The sequence below is a fragment of the Pseudorca crassidens genome, chromosome 18 (genome assembly GCF_039906515.1).
Source record: "Pseudorca crassidens isolate mPseCra1 chromosome 18, mPseCra1.hap1, whole genome shotgun sequence".
NCBI lineage: Eukaryota > Metazoa > Chordata > Mammalia > Artiodactyla > Delphinidae > Pseudorca > Pseudorca crassidens.
In genome coordinates, this window is record NC_090313.1 from 62,204,112 (window position 1) to 62,226,928 (window position 22,817).

A 22,817-nucleotide genomic window follows, 5' to 3' on the forward strand; every position below is an offset into this window, starting at 1 on the left:
TCCTTCCTCCTCATCTCTAAGTCTTGTTTGTGCCAGTGGACATAACCTTCTAGCTTAGTCTAATTCCCCTGCCTGGCTTCCTATCACTAGGTTTTTTTCTCAACTCTCTCTACTGAAAAAGGAGAAGGGGTGGGAGAAATATAGGGGACAATTACACATTAATGAATCCTGTGCACATCACAAATAATAAAGGCTCACTACAGATCTGTAATATGTTCCAGCAGATAAATTATTAATGAATAACAATTAGAATTAGTTGTTTATCTTGTCTCGTTATTTCTAGAAAGGGAAAATAAAGTTATATTCTCCAATATAAGTTGTAATTCTTCACCAACTTAATTTAAAAAATAAATATCCCATTACGCTAAATTTTCACATCTTCCACAAAGCATATATAATGTGTCAATGTATAAAATGTATATATATTCTATCATATATAAAAGGAATGAAAAAATTACCCTACAACCATACTTTATAATTTATTGGATTGCTTTTATCTGAATTCTTAAAGCTTAACAGTAATAATTTTCATGTGTTTATAATTTCCTTGGTAAGAAGACACTAAATTCATATCTTTAGCAGAGCCACTTGTATCTGGTGCAGCTCTTTGACAAAATAAATACAAGGCAGTTGCCATCCCCTGACTGCTATTCAGTGACAGCAGCTACATGAAGGAGATCCTCCAAACAAATAATTCCCACTCCAGGAATGAAGTCCGTGGAGTTGCGTGTATCCTTCACATAACGACCCCATGGTGGAAGATACTGTTTTAGAACATCCACACAACTTCTCTTCCACATCAGCTGACAGGCTCTCCAATATATTTTTAGGACAACACATTTTAGCATTCTCAAGGGATCATTTATTTACAAACTAACTTTAAATGACTATTAATTTATCTTCACTTCCTGAAACACAAATCTGATATTCTTCTTCCCAAACTCTCCAATGACTCCCCATTTCCTACAGGATAATGTCAAATGCTTAGGCTTAACATTTTAGAATCTCCAGAAGGGGGTACAAATTGATCATTCCAGCCTTATCCACCAATGACCAGCTGGGCAGATCATAACCCATTACATTTTGTAGATCTTATCTGAGCTAGAAACAAACACTTCCCTTTATAGTATTATTCTGACACTTGGGTATGGTCTTAATTGTATTTGTTTAAAATTGCACATATATCTCAATGTGAACTGCAGCTCTTAAGAGGGATAGGGATAATAATTTTTTAGACTAGTAGTTACTGAGTACTGAGTACCATGTGCTTGGTGCTATGCTCTGCGAGAACTACCTCAGTAAAGACTCAAAATGACATACTGAAGTAGGTTTTATTATTGTCTTCATATTACAATGAGGAAATCAAGACTTAAGGAAGCTAGGTAACTTACCCAAGGTCTTAGCAAGTAAATAGCAGAACCCTGACTGAACACACAGGTCGGTCTGACAATGCATAGTTTAAGGCATATAATGCAACATTATTTTAGCGCAAAGGTAATATTACAAATTTTATAGATAAGAAAACTGAGGCTTGGAAAAGTGCAGTGACTTGCCCAAAGTCGCAGAGCTAAGAAGTGGAAGAGACAAGAAACAGGAAAAATCAGAGAGCAAAAAAAGAGCTCTTATAAATTAAAAATAGGGTCGCTGAAAGGAGAATTCAGTAGAGTTTATCTTCAATGGGAGATACAATTAAGAACATCTCCTGGGTAAGCTGGGATGAAGTGAGAGAGTGGCATGGACTTACATATACTACCAAATGTAAAATAGATAGCTAGTGAGAAGCAGCCACATAGTACAGGGAAATCAGCCCGGTGCTTCGTGACCACCTAGAGGGGTGGGATAGGGAGGGTGGGAGGGAGACGAAAGAGGGAGGAGATATGGGGATATATATATATGTATAGCTGATTCACTTTGTTATAAAGCAGAAACTAACACACCATTGTAAAGCAATTATACTCTAATAAAGATGTTAAAAAAAAAAAGAACATCTTCTGACAAGTAAAACAAAAAGACAAAGAAACAGAAAATAGAAGAGATATGAAATCAACCCCAGAGATTTAACTTTGACTAACAGGAGAACGAGAAAGTGAGAACAGAGAATATAGAAGGGAATAAATTTTCAAAGAAACAGTATGTGGCAGAGAATGTTAACTGTCCACAGAAATCCTTTCTCCTCTTCTTCCTGGGCACTAACTACATTTCTCAGGTTTCCTTAAGAATTAAGAGGTCAAGTGACTAAGTGCTCTCAAATGGAATGTGAGTGCGAGTAATGGAAGCCATTTCCAGGCCTGGCTCATAAATTCTCCCAAGTACTTTTGCCTTCTTGTGGGCTGAAATGGCAATCAACAAAGTGATCTTAGGAACCACATGTTGAAGGAACCCCTGCTGACCTAGAACATCTGTTCTTCTCTATTATGTGAGAAATAAATTTATCTTGTAGTTGGCCACTCTATTTTGGGGTCCATTTGTTATAAAGCTTAAGGTTTGTTATAAGTTTAGCCTACCCTAACTAATACATGATACAAGTATATTTCCCTTTCCAGAACTGAAAGACTTAACTCTCAGTAAAAACAATATTTTGTACTAAAAAACAAAGTAATTATAGTACACTACTTTGTTCAACAATGAATAATAATTACATAGCTATAATAATATAAATGTGACTAATAAAATTAAAAATTGTGATAAAGTATATTGGGAGGGTTAAGAGAAGGAAAATGGAGTAACAGTGGTGGTGGAAATACTAAATTGTCATCTAGTCTATGAGAAAGTTAAAAGATATTTTTTAAAATTGGTAAATCAGAAGTTAGTAAAAGCCCATTATTGATAATATAGAGGTAAATACCAGATGAACAAATAAAAAAGATGAAAGTGGTTGTCTTTGGGCAATGGGACTGAGGAATAGAGAAGGAAGAGACAAAGAGCTGATGTTTGTTGATATTTCTGATTTTTAAACTATGTGGTATGTATTATTTTGATACAATAAAATGTTTTAAAATGTACAAGAAAGGATTCGGGAATTGAACACAGACGAGATGGACTAGAAGAGCATGCTAGATTCAAGATGGTAAAGTAGAAAGATAGAGAAGGGGAGACAAAAGATAGTCTGCTATCCCCAAGCCTTTCTACATCCATATTTCTGGTTTTAGGAGTTGGAGCAGCCTCAGAATGCCCAAGAAACATTTGTAAATGAGTATACATAAAAAGTAATAATCAGGAATTCTATTATCTGACCCGACTTTAGTTTTTTGGCTGCCCTGTGGTCCCATATACATACAGTGATATTTATTCTATCCTCACGTGAAGCATGTCACCATAGTAGATGCTAGCCATTGAAAGGATATCGTGTGTGTGTGTGTGTGTGTGTGTGTATTTGTGTAATGAGGCGATTCAGTCTTATGCAAAGAGGCTAAGTGGGCAGCTAGAAAAAGGGCAGATTGGAAAGCACAAGCAATAATGTAATAGGAAGAGATAACAGGAAAGTGGAGGAAAGAGAGGCAGTAAGTGGAAGGGAATTTATTTAAAAAGGATTTTGCTGCAGCTTGACTAATCCCAGAGACATAGATTTGGAGGGCTAACTTCAAGCATGGCAAATATGAATCCAAAAGGGATCGTTTTCTCAAATGAGGCTAATGCTATATATTACTTTTAACAACTTTTCTAAACTCAAACCTACTTTAAAGGAAAGCACGCACCTACCCTTTGAGGAGCATAAATAGGATATGAGGATGAGCACTAATGTACTCCACAGTAGGACTCCGAGTGCCTATCTGTCGTCTCAGGATGTTGTTAAATATCTGGGTCACATCTTTTTTCCCCTGTTAAAGAAACAACGAACCATTAAGTTGTATACTTTAAATGGGTGAATTGCATGGCATGTGAATTATTTCAAAAGCTGTTTATACACACACACACACACACATTCCATTTAATATGACATAGTATTTTCCCACCTGAGATTGTGAATTCTTTGACTTAATTTGTCTAATGATAGGTACAAAATATATAAACAACCAAAAAAATCAAGATCAAATAAAATCAATGCCCTACACATATAGTAAGCATTTCAAACTGTTAAATGCATGAAGTACAGTCAAAGCTTGTGTCTCAAGGCTTTCTGATTTCTCATTTTTATAGTAATAAAACCAAAGGTTAAGGACCACTTTTTAATGAGGGCCAGGGAACAGAGAAGGATATTTAGGGAATGGAAATTTTCAAAAACTTAGGACCATAAAATGGCTTATTGAGAAGCTGATCCTGGAGTGCTTATTTTGCTTATTTTTTATAAAACGTAGCTTATTTTTTTTAAACGTAGCAATCTCTAATAATCATTAGAGATTAAATTAGAGATGGACTAGAAGAGCATGCTAGATTCAAGATGGTAAAGTAGAAAGATAGAGAAGGGGAGACAAAAGATAGTCTGCTATCCCCAAGCCTAGAGATTAAATTATCACAGTAGGAAGTTTTCTACCTTTTTTTTTTTAAACATCTTTATTGGAGTATAATTGCTTTTCAATGTTGTGTTAGTTTCTGCTGTATAACAAGGTGAATCAGCTATACATATACATATACCCCCATATCCCCTCCCTCTTGCATCTCCCTCCCTCCCTCCCTAGGAAGTTTTCTGCTTCTTTGAGCTGCTGTCTAATTCAAACTGAACAGTTGACTTTGCATCCAGCCTATTTTCACAAGGCACACCTGCCTTTAAAATGAATGCATCAACTCTTACATGCAATACGTTTTCATCCTTTGATCTCTTATCACATTGTGTTTCAAAACATCAAAGAGTCTAAAGCTGTGTCTTGAATAGTGCCCAAACATCAAAAAACACAGCTCTGAGTTTGATCCTGAGCCCACAAATCAGAAACTTTGCAATCTCAGCCATAACTCTTTTTTTTTTTTACCTCATTAGAATATGCTGAAGTATTTTTTTTCATCAGCAATTTTAAGGCTTAAAGGATTAGACAAAAATTTATGGCTATAAAGTAATGAGATTTTCTTTCAAACAATTTTAACCCAAAGGTCTGTCTTCTAACTAGCCGTTATTCACGTAACAGCAGGATCCTCCAATACTTTCCTCACCCCAATGGACCACTTTCCTCTTGATTCCTGAAGAAGAAAATGGGTTTGCCACACAGATTCCTGAGTCAGTCTCTGCTACCCAATCTAAAGCAATGCCTTGGGCCACCATCACTGTTGTCAGCTCTGGATTTCAAATCCCTGCTCCTAGCTCCTCTCAGCCCTTGTTCATTGTCTTGCCTTCTACAACTAGTTATTTTCTCAGCTAGTTATTTTATATACTGTTTATCCAAGTACAGAAAACCACCTCTTCTCCTTCATTTGACATATACTATTAGTACATAGTTCTTTTATCAAGGGTTTAAGGGTAACAAAGGGTAATTATAGCACAGTGCAGAAACAACTTCAAATTGAATCCTACACATCATAATTAAAGATTATTAAAGATTCCTCAGCATTCCTGATCATCTTTTTCCTTAAGCCCCTTCCTCTGTCATGGCTCTGGAGCCTTCTCTCTCCCTTACTCCAGACCCTTCTCCTATCTCTCTTCTATTTCCTACTCCTATCAAATTTAGCCAAAGAGACGGCATTTCTCAAATTTCTGTTATTTTACTCTGCAAAGGGAATCTAAGCTCTTTTCTTTCAGTCTTTTTCCTTCCAAACATTGCCTAGAGACCTCACCTTTCACAACTAACAAAAAAGCCCATGTAGGTGTCTTCTAAACAAAAGTTCTTTTTTTTTTTCTGTAAGGAATGCTCCATCCTTTTAGGTTATCTGGCAAAAGCTGCAGCCCTTCCGTAAAGTAATAATTTTCCTTTCCTGTTATAAAAATATAACAAAGATTTTACAGTCAAATGACTGTTACACTCTTCAAAGAAGCCCCAGGAGAGGCTACTCACTTACTGAAGTATTATCATTGTTCCTGAATTATGCTCTACACATTTACTAATTCTTTAAGAAAAGTGGCTTACTGCTGTGCTTCGGGACATCTTCCTTTGCTCCAATTCCCTTACCTCTGCTTCTATTTCTCACTCTCATACCTACATTGATTCATTCATCCAACCAATGGATATGGAACTAGGCATGGGAAATGCAGTCCTAGTATTCAAGATACTCTCAATCCAGAACGAGCTGTACCAGGGCTACCTAAGAACCAAGAGATGAGGAGGGTGGGGTTCTGTGTGATTAGACGGAGTTTTATCAAATGGTCACTAGTTTATATGGATACTTTAAGCTTGAGAAGGAAAGTTGCTGCCTGTGGGCTGATCATTCATGCTTCCAGTCCATAGAAATACACAAAACATTTCTGCAAGTGGGCTCATAATGCTAGTAATGGTGCATCTTTCCTGAAAATACTATGAGTATATAGTTGGTGGAATGCTTAAAACTGAACCATTTTCAATTTTAACTGTTTTTCATTCATTCATTCAACCGAGAGTATTTATAAGTATTTATTTGCTATGGGTTTGATTGAGGAGGACAGCTTCACCTACTGAATATCACATTCATTTATAACTATGTTCTAGGCATCAACTAAATGAACAAAGTCAAGAACCATCTGGTCAATTATTCCTCAATAAAGCTGAAAAAAAGAACTATCTGCAATTATCATGATAATAGACCTTCATAATGATAGTGTTGAGTCATCAGTAAAAAATGATTACATCTAGTATATAATTTTGGAGGAGAGGCAAGTATACAATGCATGTTATAAAGAAAATGTAAAGTAATCCACAAAAGTAATCTACTTAACTTTCTTCATTTGAAGAGTTAATCTTTAGCTACATGGAAAATGCACATATTCAGAAAGATAATTTTTTCCCCAAGGATTCCAGAGAATAAAAGTTTACTCTACTTGATAATGTATAAGTCAATTTTTAGGCAATTGAATGTCTTAATCCCCAAATAATTTTTAAGTAAACTTCTCTATATTTATTTCTAGTATACCATGTAAAATAAGGGAAATTTGCATAAGTGTTTCTTACTGTTCCTCTTTTGTTTTCTAAGCCAAAGCTGCACAAAATTGTGAGGCACCCTAAGTTTTTCTCTGGTCTACTCCCACCTCCCCAATTCTTGGAGAGCACTTTGAACCTATGCTATTCTGTGGTCGCTCAAGGCTTCTCCAGGTCACTGGACCTGACGACATCTCATCCCTGACTCATTCTTCAAAACGTAACCAACCTTGGTCATATTCCTTCCAGCATCCCATTGCAAATTAAGCTAATCTCATAAACTAACTCAAGCTAACATATTAATTAGTGATGATAATAGCTTAATACATTGCTGCTTTCAGGGAAATGTGCAAAACAAGGGGAGATTTATAGAAATATAATACTGTATTCCAAGAGCAGGGAGTTTCCCAGTTATGGTCACTCACCAACTAAATTTAAAACTAAAATAATAAACACAGAAACAAACATCAAAGGTTATAACAAAAATAAACCAGCTTACATTTAACTTAAGTTTGAGAAAGAGAGAAGATGAAAATATACTATCTGACATCTGTATATATCTGCACATGTATTTAGTGTTCTTCCATAACATGTATATGTATATATATTTTACTTTGTTTAATATTTAAAAACAATGATATAAGTTCATATTATTCCTATTTTATAGATGAGAAGGTTTAGTCTCAAAGAGGTTATGATACTAACTATCAAATGGCAGAGCAGGGACTCTATAAACATTCCTAAATCCAAGTCAAGTGTTTTTCCACTATGCACAGCTCCTACAAATGTCCATAATACCTCATTTTAAACTAAATTTAAAAAACATGAAAGTATATAAACACAATGATAAAACTACACTTTAATTCCACATATGCCAGGTTTAAAAAGGAAATAGGGAGTAAGATGGGGAGGGAGAGTGACAAGCCAGGCAAGAGGAAAAGTAGGAGATTATTGAGCAGAAAATGTCAAGGTTAGAGAAACAGGTAAGAGAGGGAAGGAAAGAAAAAAACAGGTGTTTCTGAAAGGAAGGCTGAGTTGAAGTCTGGGCCCTGAGAGGCCCTCAGTCAGTGTAGTTTCTAGTCAACACACTTGACTTCACTGTCCAGAGCAGTCTTGCCCTGCATTCCTCCTCCTCTGCTCCAGTCGGCCAAAATCTTCCCCTATCTAAGCCATCCAGAGAGCTGTGGGCTAGTATTTCCACAGATCCCCAGAGCCCTGACCTTATCTTGGTCTAATCACTGTAATGAGTTTCTTTTAACTTCCTTGGTGACAAAACACAAAGCAATTTACTTCAGAAATCTCCATTCTCTTCTATCTTTGAGAATTAATGGAGATCCAAGCACTTACCTGAGAGTATCAAAAGCCTGATAGTGGTAACAAAACAGCAAACAAATCAAAACCAAGACTTCCATCATTGAAATGTGCCTTACGTATATATATTTCATTGAAGAACCACTGATGATAAAATGCTTACACATATTCACCACTTATGTTTCTAGGTGTTGTTTTATTTATTATTTAGGCAATTAGGTATAATTGCTTTCAAAATGAGATAAATATCCTATATTAGTAGCATTTAACAAACTTCTTAAATCATTGGTATAAATATTTCAATTAAAGAAACAGGTCTGGAGAAAATAAGTTTGAATCTCAGCTTAGGCTCTTAGTAACTGAGTGACTTAGGGGAAATTACTTAATATCTTTGAACTTTAGGGTCTTTACCTGTAAAACAAGACTAATAATATAGTACCAATCATATATAGGTTGCTTTCAGAATTAAATGAGATGAGTGCTTGGAAACTGTACAACATGCAGTAAGCACTCAACAAATGTTATCTATTATTATTATTATTATTGACCAGTAAGTTTCTTACTTAGCTGCATAAAACTTAATTCCAGTATACCTTTTGCTTTTTTAAAAAAACGATTAAGATGATTTTAGAACTTTCAGGGGAAAATGGGATTTTAAATAATGTATAAACAGTAATAATAAAAAATTACAGTCAAATATTGGTATGTATATAAAAATTGAAAAGCAGAATTGTCATCCTTTTGCAGATAGTTTACCTCAAAGTCTATCAGCTGTAGGTCGGCTATCAGTGTCACCAGCAGCCCACTATTGTAGAGTTCTTGTGCTAGCTGAGCCACAGCTTCTGTTGGGGGTTCCTTGTCACTTGTCCCACACAGAATTTCTTTCATTGCTTGCAGTGATTTCGACACTTCTTCTGAAGCCTAGTGACCAAAAAGTATGCTAATAGTTGAGTAATAAAAAATTTCAAGTTATAAACAAACAAACAAAAACCACTTATTGAGCCCTGCTTATTTATGATTAAAGAACTGTGTACAGTTACAAACAAAAACCATTCAGTAGGCACTGCGTTTTTTATTTCAGAAAATGTTACTAAAGTTAATTTATAAAAGAGAGATCTTCAGTATTTCTACTTAGTTAGAATAATTGAAATGATCTTCCTTTATTTAAAAAAAATTTTTTTTAATTAAAAAAGTGTTTTTACTTTTTGGCTGCACTGTGCAGCACGTGGGATCTTAGTTCCCTGACCAGGGATCGAACCCACACCCCCTGCAGTGGAAGTGTGCAGTCTTAACCACTGGACTGCTAGGCAAGCCCCCATGAACTTCCTTAAATCATACTCATACTGAACTTTACTAGTAATTAATTACAAATTTAATTTATAAATTAAATTCAGTCCATTTTGAAGACTTATCAGTAGCTAGTAGTCTTTATTTAAATCATTTGTTAATGTTTTTCAACAAATCCCTATTATTCTGTTTTTTTTAATGGAGTAGGTACAAAATCATACATTGTCAAAACCCATAACCTTTGTCAATCCACTGATCCCTCACACATAATCATTATCTTTTTGTTATCTATGAAACTTAAAAAAAAGAAGCAAAAGATCTCACATTTTTTTAAATGGCCTCATATTTTATATGTTTTTATTAAAAACATATAATTTTGCTTTTATTAATTCTTAAAAAACTTATAATTAATTTATTTTATTTTAGGCTGTGTTGGCTCTTTGTTGCTGTGCGCGGGCTTTTCTCTAGTTGCGGTGAGCGGGGGCTACTCTTCGCTGTGGTGCACGGGCTTCTCATTGTGGTAGCTTCTCTTTTTGCGGAGCACGGGCTCCAGGCGCGCAGGCTTCAGTAGTTGTGGCTCTCGGGCTCTAGAGTGCAGGCTCAGTAGTTGTGGCGCACGGGCTCAGTTGCTCTGAGGCATGTGGGATCTTCCCAGACCAGGGCTCGAACCCATGTCCCCTGCATTGGCAGGCAGATTCTTAGTCACTGTGCCACCAGGGAAGCCCTCATTGCATTTTAAAGAATAATAGGAGAATACATAGAGGTAGAAAGTACATTAGTGAGTATTAGGGCTTGGGTAAGGGAGAAGGAGGTGCTGAAAATGTTCTGAAATTAGATAGTGGTGATGGTCACACAACCTTGTGAATAAACTAATAACCACTGAATTGTACACTTTAAAATGGTGGATTATATGGTATCTTAATTACACTCAATAGAAAATTTTTTTAAAAACAGGTGAAGATAAATAAATAAATAAATAAATAAATAAATAAATAAATAAATAAATAAATAAATAAATAAATAAATAAAGCAAGGGCTGCCCTGGTGGCACAGTGGTTGAGAGTCCGTCTGCCGATGCAGGGGATGCGGGTTCGTGCCCCAGTCCGGGAAGATCCCACATGCTGCGGAGCGGCTGGGCCCCTGAGCCATGGCCGCTGGGCCTGTGCGTCTGAAGCCTGTGCCCCGCAAGGGGAGAGGCCGCGACAGTGAGAGGCCCGCGTACCGCAAAATAAATAAATAAAGCAAGCAAGCAAGCATGGGATACCAAAAAAAAAAAAAAAAAAAACAGGTGAAGAAAAAAAACAGGCCAATTAGTTAACAATTTGCTGACTGTTTTTAAAGAAATATAGTTTTATTACTTTCAAGTATTGTATTCTAATCATTATAATTGAAGAAGGAAATGAGGAGAATAAGGCAAAATAATAAAAGTAACTCATAGTAGCATGACACTACTTAAAAAATTAGTTTCCAGATACATTTTATGATATTGCTAAAGCAATCCTTAATTTATTAAAGGTTGGAAGTTCCTTAAATTGCGACATATATCCACAGAAGATTACTTTAAACATATATAGAGTTAAGAATAATTATAAAGCAAACACCAGTGTGACCATAAGAGAGGTCAAGAAATAGAACATTTTTAGCATCCCAGAAGTCACTTGAATGCCGCCTTTTCAGTCGGAAGTAAATACTTTTATGTTTTTGATGACAATCATTTATTTACTTTTCTTTATAGTTTTCTCACCTATGTTTGTATCCCAAAACAACATAGTTTAGTTCTGCTGATTTGGAATAGTACCTGTACCCTCTTATGATTTGCTTCTTTCACTCAACACTATATTTGGGAGGTTCATCCTTGCCGCCGCATGTAGCAGCAGTTCTTTAACATTCATTGCTCTGTAGTATTCCATCAATGGCTGGACCACAACTTCTCACTTCTACTGTTGATGGACATCAGGGTTGTTTCCACTGAGGGGTTACTATGAACAACAATGCTACGAACATTCTTGACATGCATCCTGGTGCATATTTGCAAGAACATCTCTAGAGTTTATACTAGGAGGGGAACTGCAGGGTCTTAGAACATGTATATCTTCATATTTAACAGATAATATACTTAACTCATTTCCAAACACCAATTTATACTTTATCACTCATAGTGAATGAAAGTTCTTATTGCTCTCCACACTTGTCAACATTTAATAGCATCAGACATTTTTCATTTTTGACAAGATAGTAGGAATGTAATACGAATTTACTGTTGTTCTAATTGGACTTTTCCTGATCACTAATGAAAATTAGTGTCTTTTTATGTCTTTTCCTTTTTCCTCTCTTTTGTTATTTAGATTCACTCTTATATGAAGGTCATTTCTTCATTCTATTGAGCCAATATTTTGCTCAATATTACAAAGTACACTAGAAATAAAAATATATTTCTACATTCCTTACAAGATGTAGGATAAAAAATATATTTCTACATCATTACAAGAATACAATATTGTATCATTCACTGGGACAGAAAGATACCATTAACTCAAGGGTATTTATTTTACAGATATCTTGAATCTTGACATAAACTAGTCCCTTTAGAGACAAATTATATATGTAGGATTCAATGTCCCTTTGAAGGAATAACTGAATTACTAAAAACCCCTTCCTCTGAGGAAGCCCTTCTTGGTAGGACTTTAAAACAATGTTAAAATGAGGCTGCACTGGGAATTCCCTGGCAGTCCAGTGGTTAGGACTCCGCATTTCCACTGCAGGGGGCGCGGGTTCAATCCCTAGTCAGAGAACTAAGATCCCACATGCTGTGTGGTGTGCCAAAAAAAAAAAAAAGAGGCTGCACTGTAGTAGAAACTATCAGTTGATCTTTAAATATAAACATTTTACCCTCTATGTCAGTATAATATTATATACCAGTATAACCCCTTAGATTTTTTCTTCATTCTGAGTTTTTTTCCTTCCAGTTTTATTAAAATATAATTGACATTCAGCACTGTATAAATTTCAGGTGTACAGCATAATGATTCAACTTACATACATCATGAAATGATTATCACAATAAGTTTAGTGAACATCCATCATTGCATATAGATACAAAATTAAAGAAACAGAGAAGAAAAGAATATATTTTTCCTTGTGATGAGAACTCAGGATTTATTCTCTTAATAACTTCCATACATAATATACAGCAGTGTTACTTACATTTATCATGTTGTACCTTACACCTCTAGTACCTACTTATAGTACACTTGGAAGTTTGTATCTTTTGACTGTCTACATCCAGTTCCCTCTCTGCAGTACCCCTGCCTCTGGTAACCACAAATCTGATCTCTTTTTCTGAGTTTCTTTGTTTGTTTTTGAAGTATAATTGACCTACAACACTGTTAGTTTCTGTTTTACAACACAGTGATTCAACATTTCTATACATTTCAAAATGATCACCACAGGACTTCCCTGGTGTCCAGCGGTTAAGACTCTGAGCTCTCAATGCAGAAGGCCCGGGTTGGATCCCTGGTCAGTGAACTGGATCCCACATGCCGCAACTAAGAGCCTGCATGCTGCAACTAAAAGATCCTGCACACCGCAGTGAAGATCCCGTGCGCCGCAACTAAGACCTGGCGCAGCCAAATAAATAAATAAATATTTAAAATATATATATTAAAAAACCCAAAATGATCACCACAATAAGTCTAGTTATGATATGTCACCATACAAAGGTATTACATAGTTATTAACTATATTCTCTACACTGTACCTTTCACACCCAACTGGAAGTTTGTACCTCAATCTCCCTCAGCAATTTCTTCCCCCTCCAACGCCAACCCACCTCCCCTCTGGCAACCACCTGTTTGTTCTCTGTATCTATAACTCTGTTTCTACTTTATATTTGTTCATTTGTTTTGTTTTGTTTTTTAGATTCCACATATAAGTGAAACCACACAGTATTTGCCTTTCTCTGACTTATTTCTCTTAGCATAATGGACCTCTAGGTCCATCCATGTTGCTGCAAATGGCAAGATATCATTCTTTTTTATAACTGAAATGGATTGGTGGTTGCCAGAGGTAGAGGGTGGGGTGTCACCCCTTAGTTTAAGTCTAGAGGGATCCAAGGTTAGTCAGAGGCTCTAGAAAGTGAACGAAGAGTTCAAGACAACAGACTCAACAATTATCAGTTGCATAAAACCCGGAATCAATTTAAACGTACTTACAAAGAGCCTACGAGTGCATCACAGACCATGTTTAGGATTCTTCATGAAGCTTTTACATTAGCTTTTTTGGTCTATTCATGTATTTTAATAAAAATGTTATTATTTTACTTCATACCTTGTCTGTCTTTCTGTCTTGCTTTTCCAAAACGGCCATGTTGTCTTTCAGAATTTTCACGATTTCTGCTGGATTTTTGTGCGATTTACTAAACAAAGGCATTTTTTTCATCTATAGAAATCTCTTCTTCCAATGTGGAATGCTAAAAACAAACAAACAAATAAACAAAAATTATAATTATAATTCTTAACATGATTAAATTGTTATACCAAAATGTCTTATAAGTTTTCAATAACCAATTCAGTAATATGAAACATTAAAATCAGTCAAACTAAAACAAGTTTCATTGGGACTTCCCTCGTGGTCCAGCATTTAAGACTCTGTGCTCCCAATGCAGGGGGCCCAGGTTCGATCCCTGGTCAGGGAACTAGATCCCACATGCCGCAACTAAAGGTCCCCCATGCCACAACTAAAGATCCCACATATCATCTAAAGAATCTGCATGCTGCAACTAAAGATCCTGCGTACAGCAACTAAGACCCAGCGAAGCCAAATAAATAAATACATAAATATTAAAAAAATAAAACAAGTTTCACCAAGTTTTGTGCCAAATTTAAATTAATATAAAATATTTTAAGAAAGATATTTTTTAAAGTTTACCTAAAAGTTTTTACTCAAAGTTTAAAATCTTTCCTAAAATAGAAATTCAAGATTTATGCAAGAAGGGGAAAAGGAGTATTTTTAGAGAATAACCTGATATTTAAAACTAGATATTTTGACTAAAGAGAGTGATGATGATGATGGTGATAATAATAATCATAGATAAAATAAAACATGTAAAACAAAAGTGGGATTAGGATCCACATACTTTGGTAAAGCAATGTTTAAAAACATGCCACTCCACAGCAATCACAAAATTACAATGTAAAATTGTTTAGAATCCGTTTTTTATTTACTCTTCAAACATTCAGCTGGCATACTCACTGATGAAATGAGGACTACCATGATGGGGGGTGAGGTGGGAGGGGAACAGGAAAATCAGTTCTTCTTTTTGAGAACATCTATTTACATAGAGCAGAGAAAGCCAAATATAGCTGTCATTGCCCTATTTACACTAAAAATGTGTTATTTTTTTTTAGAAAAAAATCTAAAATTAAAGGCTCCAGTTAGTAGAGGCATATTCATTTACTTTACATTTATTAGCAAAAATATTTCAAACATTACAGAAATATGATGTGATAAATCAAAGGCTCCCATTAACCAGTCATCCAGAGGCAACAACTATTATCAGTTTTGATACATATTCCTCCTGAATTTTTTCTATGTATATAAAAATATATTTTTTAAAACCAAAATAGAATAAATACTATAGTATTTTTCAACTTTTCCCCACTTTTTATATCTTGAATATCATTCTATGAGTATATATTTAGATGCACTACAATATTTTTATAGCAATATCCATTATACAGACATATTATGTAATTACTTCTAGTATTTGGTAATTTCTTATTAAATTATTATATAATTTATTTTACCAATACCTTTATTTTTTTTTTTTTACCAATACCTTTATTGATAGACTTTTGGGTTAATTCCATTTTTCCTCATATTTTTCTTATTAACAATGATGCAATTAATCAATAAAGAATAAAGAATTAATCAATAAAGAATTAATAAAGAATTAATCAATAAAGAATCAATAAAGAATGATGCAATCAATCAATAAAGAATCAATAAAGAATGATGCAATTAATCAATAAAGAATGTACACAGCAGTCGATAGCAATACTCTAAACAGTTATTCCTCTGGCATATCCTTGGCTATGGTTCTAAATATTTACTTCATCTCCCTAGACTCCTACTTCCCAAATCTGGTTCCCTAGGACTTCTGTCAAATCTCTGAGTTACCTTATACGCTTTCAAAAACTTTCTTCAGTATTTGTTGTTTGTGATCAAGAATAATGCTAAGTGGCACTCAACATACCTGCTAAACAAACAGGAGGTACTTAAACCCCCAAATTGTTCTGAGTTGGTAATTCATCCGCTATGATTCCGAAGTTATCACCCTTGTCTGCATGTCATTTGCTCTATCTGTAAAATGAGTGTTCTGTTTTTTAACTGTGAATTCACCTAGTCATATCATTTAACTCATATTTTTTTTCATCTCATTCACCAAGATATCAAGAAAAATTTTGCCAAATGTTTTGGGAAAGCCCAGATACATTATATTTATTTGTTAGTACCAGTTTAGTTACCTTATTTTATTTTTTAATACATCCCCATGACTCACTTATTTTGTAACCAGAAGTTTGTACCTTTTGACCCCCTTCACCCATTTCATCCACACCCCACCCTCCACCTCTGGCAACAACCAATTTGTTCTGTGTACTTATGAGCTTGGTTTTTGGTGTTTTTAGATTCCACATATAAGTGAGATCATATGATATATGTCTTTTTCTGATTTATTTCACTTAGCTTAATGCCCTCAAAGGCCCATCCATGTTGCCACAAATGGCAAGATTTCATTCTTTTTATGGCTGAATAATATTCCATTATACACACACACACACACACACACACACACATAGAACATATGCTTTATCTGTTCATCCATTAATGGGCACTTAGGTTGTTTCCATATCTTGGCTATTGTAAATAATGCTGCAGTAAACATGAGGGTGCATATTTCTTTATGAATTAGCATTTTCATGTTCCTCAGATAAGTACCCAGAAGTGGAATTGCTATATCATATGGTAGTTCTATTTTTAATTTTTTGAGGAAACTTTATACTGCAAGGGGGATTCTTAAAGAAAGATAGAGCATGATATTTTGAATTAGATAGGCCAAATATAGCGAGCTCTAGCATATTCATCACTGGTCCACACCCATTCTAACTCCATCAAGGCCAAAGATAAAGTATGTAAGATGGAGTCCTGAAAATGGTGCTTCCTTGGGATAAAGTGGTAATAGTAATAAATTCTATGTCAGAGTTATAGAACACACATTATATTTCAACAACACAAGAAGCAGGAACAGGAGAAGATGCCATGCTAAGTCCAACGGACTGACACCAGGTGAATGCCTCCTGGGCACTGAAAGCTGTGGTGGGGTTGCACACATCAGCCTGCCCTCCGGCGTTAGTGCTGACAGCAGGCCATGCAGCACACAAATATCAGAGGACTGACATGGGCCCTATTGTACTTTTCCACTTTCCAAAGTAAGTGAACAGAATAAACAACAAATAAATAGTTTCTACTAAAAAAAAAAAAAAAGCACAAGCAAAGGGGAGAAATGCCCTGTGGACTTCGACAGGAAAGGTTACTTCCAAAATTAATTCTCTGTAGGAGATAGAATAGATATAATTGGTAAAATAAAAATTAAAAAAAGGAAGAGAAGAACTTAGACAAAAAGAGAGTTGGTCAAGATAAAAGATCAAAAACACATAATATACACACATATACAGAAACACCCCAAAATGCAGCATGGCAATCCAAATCTGCATACAGCAGAAATGACCCCACAGAAAATTGATTGAGGACAACCAAAAGGTACACAATTAGTTAGTCTATATTTATTCATTCAGAAAATATTTACTGAGCACCTGTAAGGTGTGAGGCGTTGCACTAGTAAATGCAAAATAAGCTTCAGAGGGTGCACAATGTAGTGGGAGACACAGCCACACAAAGGGTTTTGCCAGAATGCCAGAAAAGGTTAAACAAACTTAAATGATGGAGAAAAGGTACTTGGTGTGTGTTCGTGTGTATGTGTGTATAGTATATATTATGGAAATATGGAGAAGATACAGTGTTCTATCTATAAAAACGGGTACTACAACAATGAAAAGAGGTGGAGGAAGACAACAAATGCAAAAGGAACTAAAAAATGGAGAGAAACAACAAAGATAAAACAGCCTAAGCAGAAAAAAAGATCTAAATGTGGTCATTTACAGAATTTTTCTAGTTGAGATTAATGATGAGACTCCAAATTCAGTGCCTTGTGGCTTTTAGAAGAAACCAACATTCTTCTCTTAAAGCTCATTCCTACAAAATGACTGTTAACAACAAAAAGGATAAAAATTAAGCTGTCTTTGGACTTCCATAAAACTACATGTCATAAAACCATGGAGAGAATCTACAGAGTTCTGAAAGGGAAAGTCTATAACCTCACAATTAAGTCTCTAGCCAACATATTTATGTGTGAATAGACTGTGTACACCTACTAAAATTCTTACAAAAAGATGAGATGGAGTCAAACCCACAAGAGTTCAAGAAAATAAATGCTAAAAACCAGAAATAGTTCTTGAAAGGGAGCCTTGATAGTGCTGGCAGAACATTTGGGAGGGTGCAAATCTACAATGCATTCATGTAGGAATAAAAATAAATAAGGATTCAACTAAATAAGTTAAAAAGGAAACTGCCTCAAAAATCTCAAGAAAAGAATGATGGAAATAACAATAGAGTTAGAAATAACTGAATCAGAAAAGTAAAAGAAAAAGAAAATCTCTGGTACTTTTTGGTGCCTGTTTTTTCTGGTGCTAGACCTGTCTGCTCTCCTTCTCACCCCACCCTACCAAAAGGGTGGGAACATGACCCAGGCGGGGCCAGAGTATTCCTTCCACTGCCCTGGCTACAGCAATTGGCTCACAAATGGATTGTGACACCATCAAGCTAATCAAAATGCTTCAACAGGACCTTTTCCCCTAGGTATTTTAATTTAATTTAGTTTAAATGAAATATTTAGGGCATCTAGAAGAAGAAATAGAGAACAATGTAACAAGTTGCTGTATATTTACCACCCAGCTTAAAAAATAAAACAACTAAAGCAACGCTCTTGGTACAATTTTCTGATCCCATTTCCCTCTGGCTCATACTGTACCTATTTATCATTACCCTTACCTATATATGCTTTCACACTTCTACTAATATTACAGACAATATGTGATATTGTTGTGTATGCTTTAAAGCGTTATAGAAATGGTATTACATGGCCAGTTTCTTTTTTTCTCCCTCAACACTGTGTTTATGAGATTTATTTGTGTTAATACACAAATCTCACGTGCTGTATAGCATCCCACTGTATGACTATACCACAATTTATTTATCAGTTCTCCGAGTTCTAATTGTTTTCAATTGTTTATTATTACACGCATGATCATAACACAGATTCTTTTGCCAGTCTACTTATACATTTGTATGAGAATTTCTCTAGGGCAGTGGTTTCAACTTTTTAAATAGTGACTTGTAGTAAGAAATGCATTTTATATTGTGATCCAGAGCAAAGGAATGTATAAATGATTGTATAATTGTTTCATGAAACAATACTTGCCCTCTGGATAGATTCCATTCTGTTCTATCTGTTCTATCCTACATTATTTTTTTAAAAAGTGCTGATCATTATCCATTAATTCACTACCTGCTAATTAGTATGCAAGATGTCATTACAGGGGGAAGCTAGATGAAGGGTATACAGGATCTCTCTGTATTGTTTCTTATAACTGCATGTGAATCTTTAGTTATCTCAAAATAAAAAGTTAAAAATAAAGAATCCATCACTATGGAAAATGGACAGTGATAATCCAACATAAGGATAATTACTGTTCCTGAAGTAGAAAACTAACAAATGAAAGACGTACTTAAAGATGTACAAGATGTGTCTATTTGTCTACTCAATCCTTCAGCAAGCCACCCTTTTAATTGTATACAGCCACAGAACTATTTCTGGAATGTGGCTCAGCTAATGTTAATGGTAATATCTGAATGAGATTTGTGATACATCTAAAATTTTTTCATCTTGATATTTTTCTGTATTATCTATAATAGTGGGGAATAAACCCATGTAACTAAGAAAAGAACCGAATAGAAAAACCTATTTTGTTTTTGAATAGAAAAACTGAATATCATTAAAATGTCAATAATCCTAAAGTCCATAATTTGATACAATTCCAGTCACAAGTCCAAAAAAGTTTTTAGTAACCAAATTAAGCCAAGAATACCAAAAAAAACTCACAAGGATAACGAGTTTTAAAAAGGAAGATTTCTTACGAGGGAATGAAATTAAACGTGCTATCAAGTGCTATAAGTGAAAGTGACACAAGAAAAACAGACCAATGGAACAAAAGAGGCCAGATATAGATGTTACTATAAGTGACTTTCAAACTTCTGGATGTAAAATAATTTCTCTAATTTTAGAAGTGATGAAATAAATCTCAAAAAAAAAAGACTGACAAATCAGTTAATATAAATATGTTACAAATCTAATAAATTGTTTTGAATTTTTATGGATAAAATAATAAAAACATTGTAGGCAAACAACAAATAAGAGAATTCTGTGACATGAATATGAAAGACAGAGGGCTAATATCATTATAAAAGGAGATCTAAGACAAATAAGAAAATCATTAAGAAATAATGCATAGATATTAGAAAACCGCAAAGGAGGAAATACAGTTAAACACATAGTAAATGTTTATTCTCTATAATGGAAAAATGCAAACTTAAAGTGAAGGACTATTTTGCCCATCATATAACAAAGTTTTTTGTTGTTGTTTTGAGAAAATTCAATTCTATTGATGGTGAGATGCAACAGGCCCTCTCTTTTCTTACTGGTGGAAGTATAAATTGGATAATAATTTGGCAATATGGATCTAGAGCCTTTAAATATTCACAACCTCTGACTTTAGTAATTCTGCTTCTATCAATCTGTCCTAAGAAAATAAACTAATTAAGGTTACCTTTATAACTTTTTTTTCCATATTTTAACATCTCTAAAATGTGCATGTGTCTTACAATTGATGGAACCTTATACTAACTGGCAGGGTTTTTTTTTGTTTTTGTTTTTTTTCTTTCTTAGTGGTACAAGAGTATATGCCTTACAACCAATGGCTTCTTAGATTTGATGAAATATAGTATATGGCTATGAAAATGTTTACAAAGAATGTGAAATAAAATGTACATGTTAAAAAAACACCATCCCATAATATAGAGCATAACTACAACTATGTAAAAGCAAACAAAACCACAAATACACAAAACCTATGCATAGAAAAAATCATTTAAAAAAGTTAACAGTGATTGCCTCTGGGTAGCTGGCTTATAAATACTTAGTTTTCTTCTTCCTTCAAAGTTTCTCTTTTGTCCCCAAACTTTGTTCAATAGATCATGCAAATGTTTTTACAATGGAAACACCTTCTCATAAATGATACTTTTAATGACTAAATCACCATTTTTTAAAGTTCAAACTGTGGAATATCTGATCATCATGTCTTTTCAAAGCACTAGTCAAACAAATATGATTTCTGTTACTTGGCTATGAAATTTCATTAAGAGTAGCACTTGGCTCAGATTCTGGAGAGAAAGCCAAAAAAAATTCTTCAGCTCTGCTCCCAGGGAACTCAGGCCCTGTAGATTTTTAGTAGACTTTGCCAGCTTGGCAGCATTCCCTTTCCTAAGGCACAGTAGAATATTTCATATTCCTAACTTATGTGTGAGCGCCTCTAAAGATGACCCAAAGTCAATCACTCAAATACCTCATCTGAACATGTTCAGTGACGTAAGTGGAGAGGAGTGTGTTTCAAGGGGGCCAGGGAAAGGGAAGCTAGGAGAAGAGGTCATTTGGGGCATTAAATACCCTCACTGTTATCCCTTAAAGTATTTTAAAGGGGAATAAATGTCTATCTGTAGGTGGCTAATGAGTATCTCTAGGCCTTTATGTCTAACCTCCAAATGTGCTGTTCAATAATAGTTTTCAGTTCAAAGATTTTCCACGAAAGCTTAATGGAGTGGGAAATTTATCACTGAAGACAAAAGAAGTCTCAAGATTTCCATAGGTAAAACCATAAAAAATATAACCAAACTGCTAACTCATTGTAAGAAAGTCAACTCAAAAATGAGCCTTGTTTTCCTTCACATAGGTTATTTTACAATGAACAATAAGTAAGAAAGGAAGATTTCCAAAAGCCTTTCACAGAGCTTGCTAATTTAAACTTAGTCACAGGTACTTTCGCTCAAACTAAGAAAATTAAACCATCACATTAAAATAAATTTCAAGAAAGTTCAGAAATTACCATTCTTTTATGTTTTATTCCAAATAGGACTCACAGATAGAAATAATGCAATCAAAAAGTACACCTATGGCAAATAATTGGGCCAATAAGATTCATTTTTAAAAATCAACGGGATGGAGATTACATGAGTATATGTATTTGTCAATATTCAGTGAACTGTTCTCTTAAAATGGGTACATTTCATTGAATGTAAATTTTAAAATAAAAAAAAGTACACCTAAACGTTCTACTGTATTTGTTGCATCCCAAATAGGCCTCTTCCCACCACAAAATCATTGATTACCTTAACAGATATAATAAACTACAAAGCATATCATTATTGTTATATATGTTATGATATCAAATCCATTATAAAACATATTACATATGTCAAAGTACCTTCCAATCAATGCCCGCTATCCCTCAACCATTCCATTTTAAAATATACTTCCTAGATGTAATTAGAAGACACCACAATTGCATTTTGTACTTGAAGACCTATAGAAACGAGTGAAAATCAGTGGACAAAGTATAAATAAGAACTTTCACTGATCATCCTTTTTCTCAGCTCAAAATGACTAAGAATGGACCTGTTTTTATAAGTTTTGTTAACAGAGTTTGAGGGAGCACCATTTTCAAAAATGAACAATTTACATAGAAATGAAAAACTTGTAAGAAGTGTTTTATGTACCCTTACTCATTTGGAAGCCTTGATCAGACTTACATCAGAATAAAAACTCTTTTACAAGAAAAAAACCCATGTCCTTGGGAATTGCTCCTTAATTCTAATGTATTGTAACCACTGAAACAATTTAAAAATAGAACTAGTTTATGAAATTAGGAAGACATACAACTACCAATTTATTATTATAAATATTAACCTACTAGACTACTGTTCCAGGAAAAACAACCAGAAACTTCATTCACAGTAATGTTT

General features: G+C 34.5%; 1 protein-coding gene across 9 annotated transcripts in view; it reads right to left on the reverse strand.

Annotated features, from left to right (window-relative positions):
* The window catches only part of CAB39L (calcium binding protein 39 like), a 100,657-nt gene that overhangs the window by 34,570 nt on the left and 43,270 nt on the right, over positions 1-22,817 (reverse strand). For all 9 annotated transcript variants that reach the window (XM_067713961.1, XM_067713959.1, XM_067713957.1 and 6 more), the window contains 3 exons: positions 13,896-14,037; positions 9,039-9,203; positions 3,700-3,818 (listed from right to left, as the gene is read on the reverse strand). In XM_067713961.1, coding sequence (XP_067570062.1) covers positions 3,700-3,818; positions 9,039-9,203; positions 13,896-14,006 — 395 coding nt within the window. In that variant the 5' untranslated portion in view covers positions 14,007-14,037. The remainder of the gene's footprint in view (positions 1-3,699; positions 3,819-9,038; positions 9,204-13,895; positions 14,038-22,817) is intronic.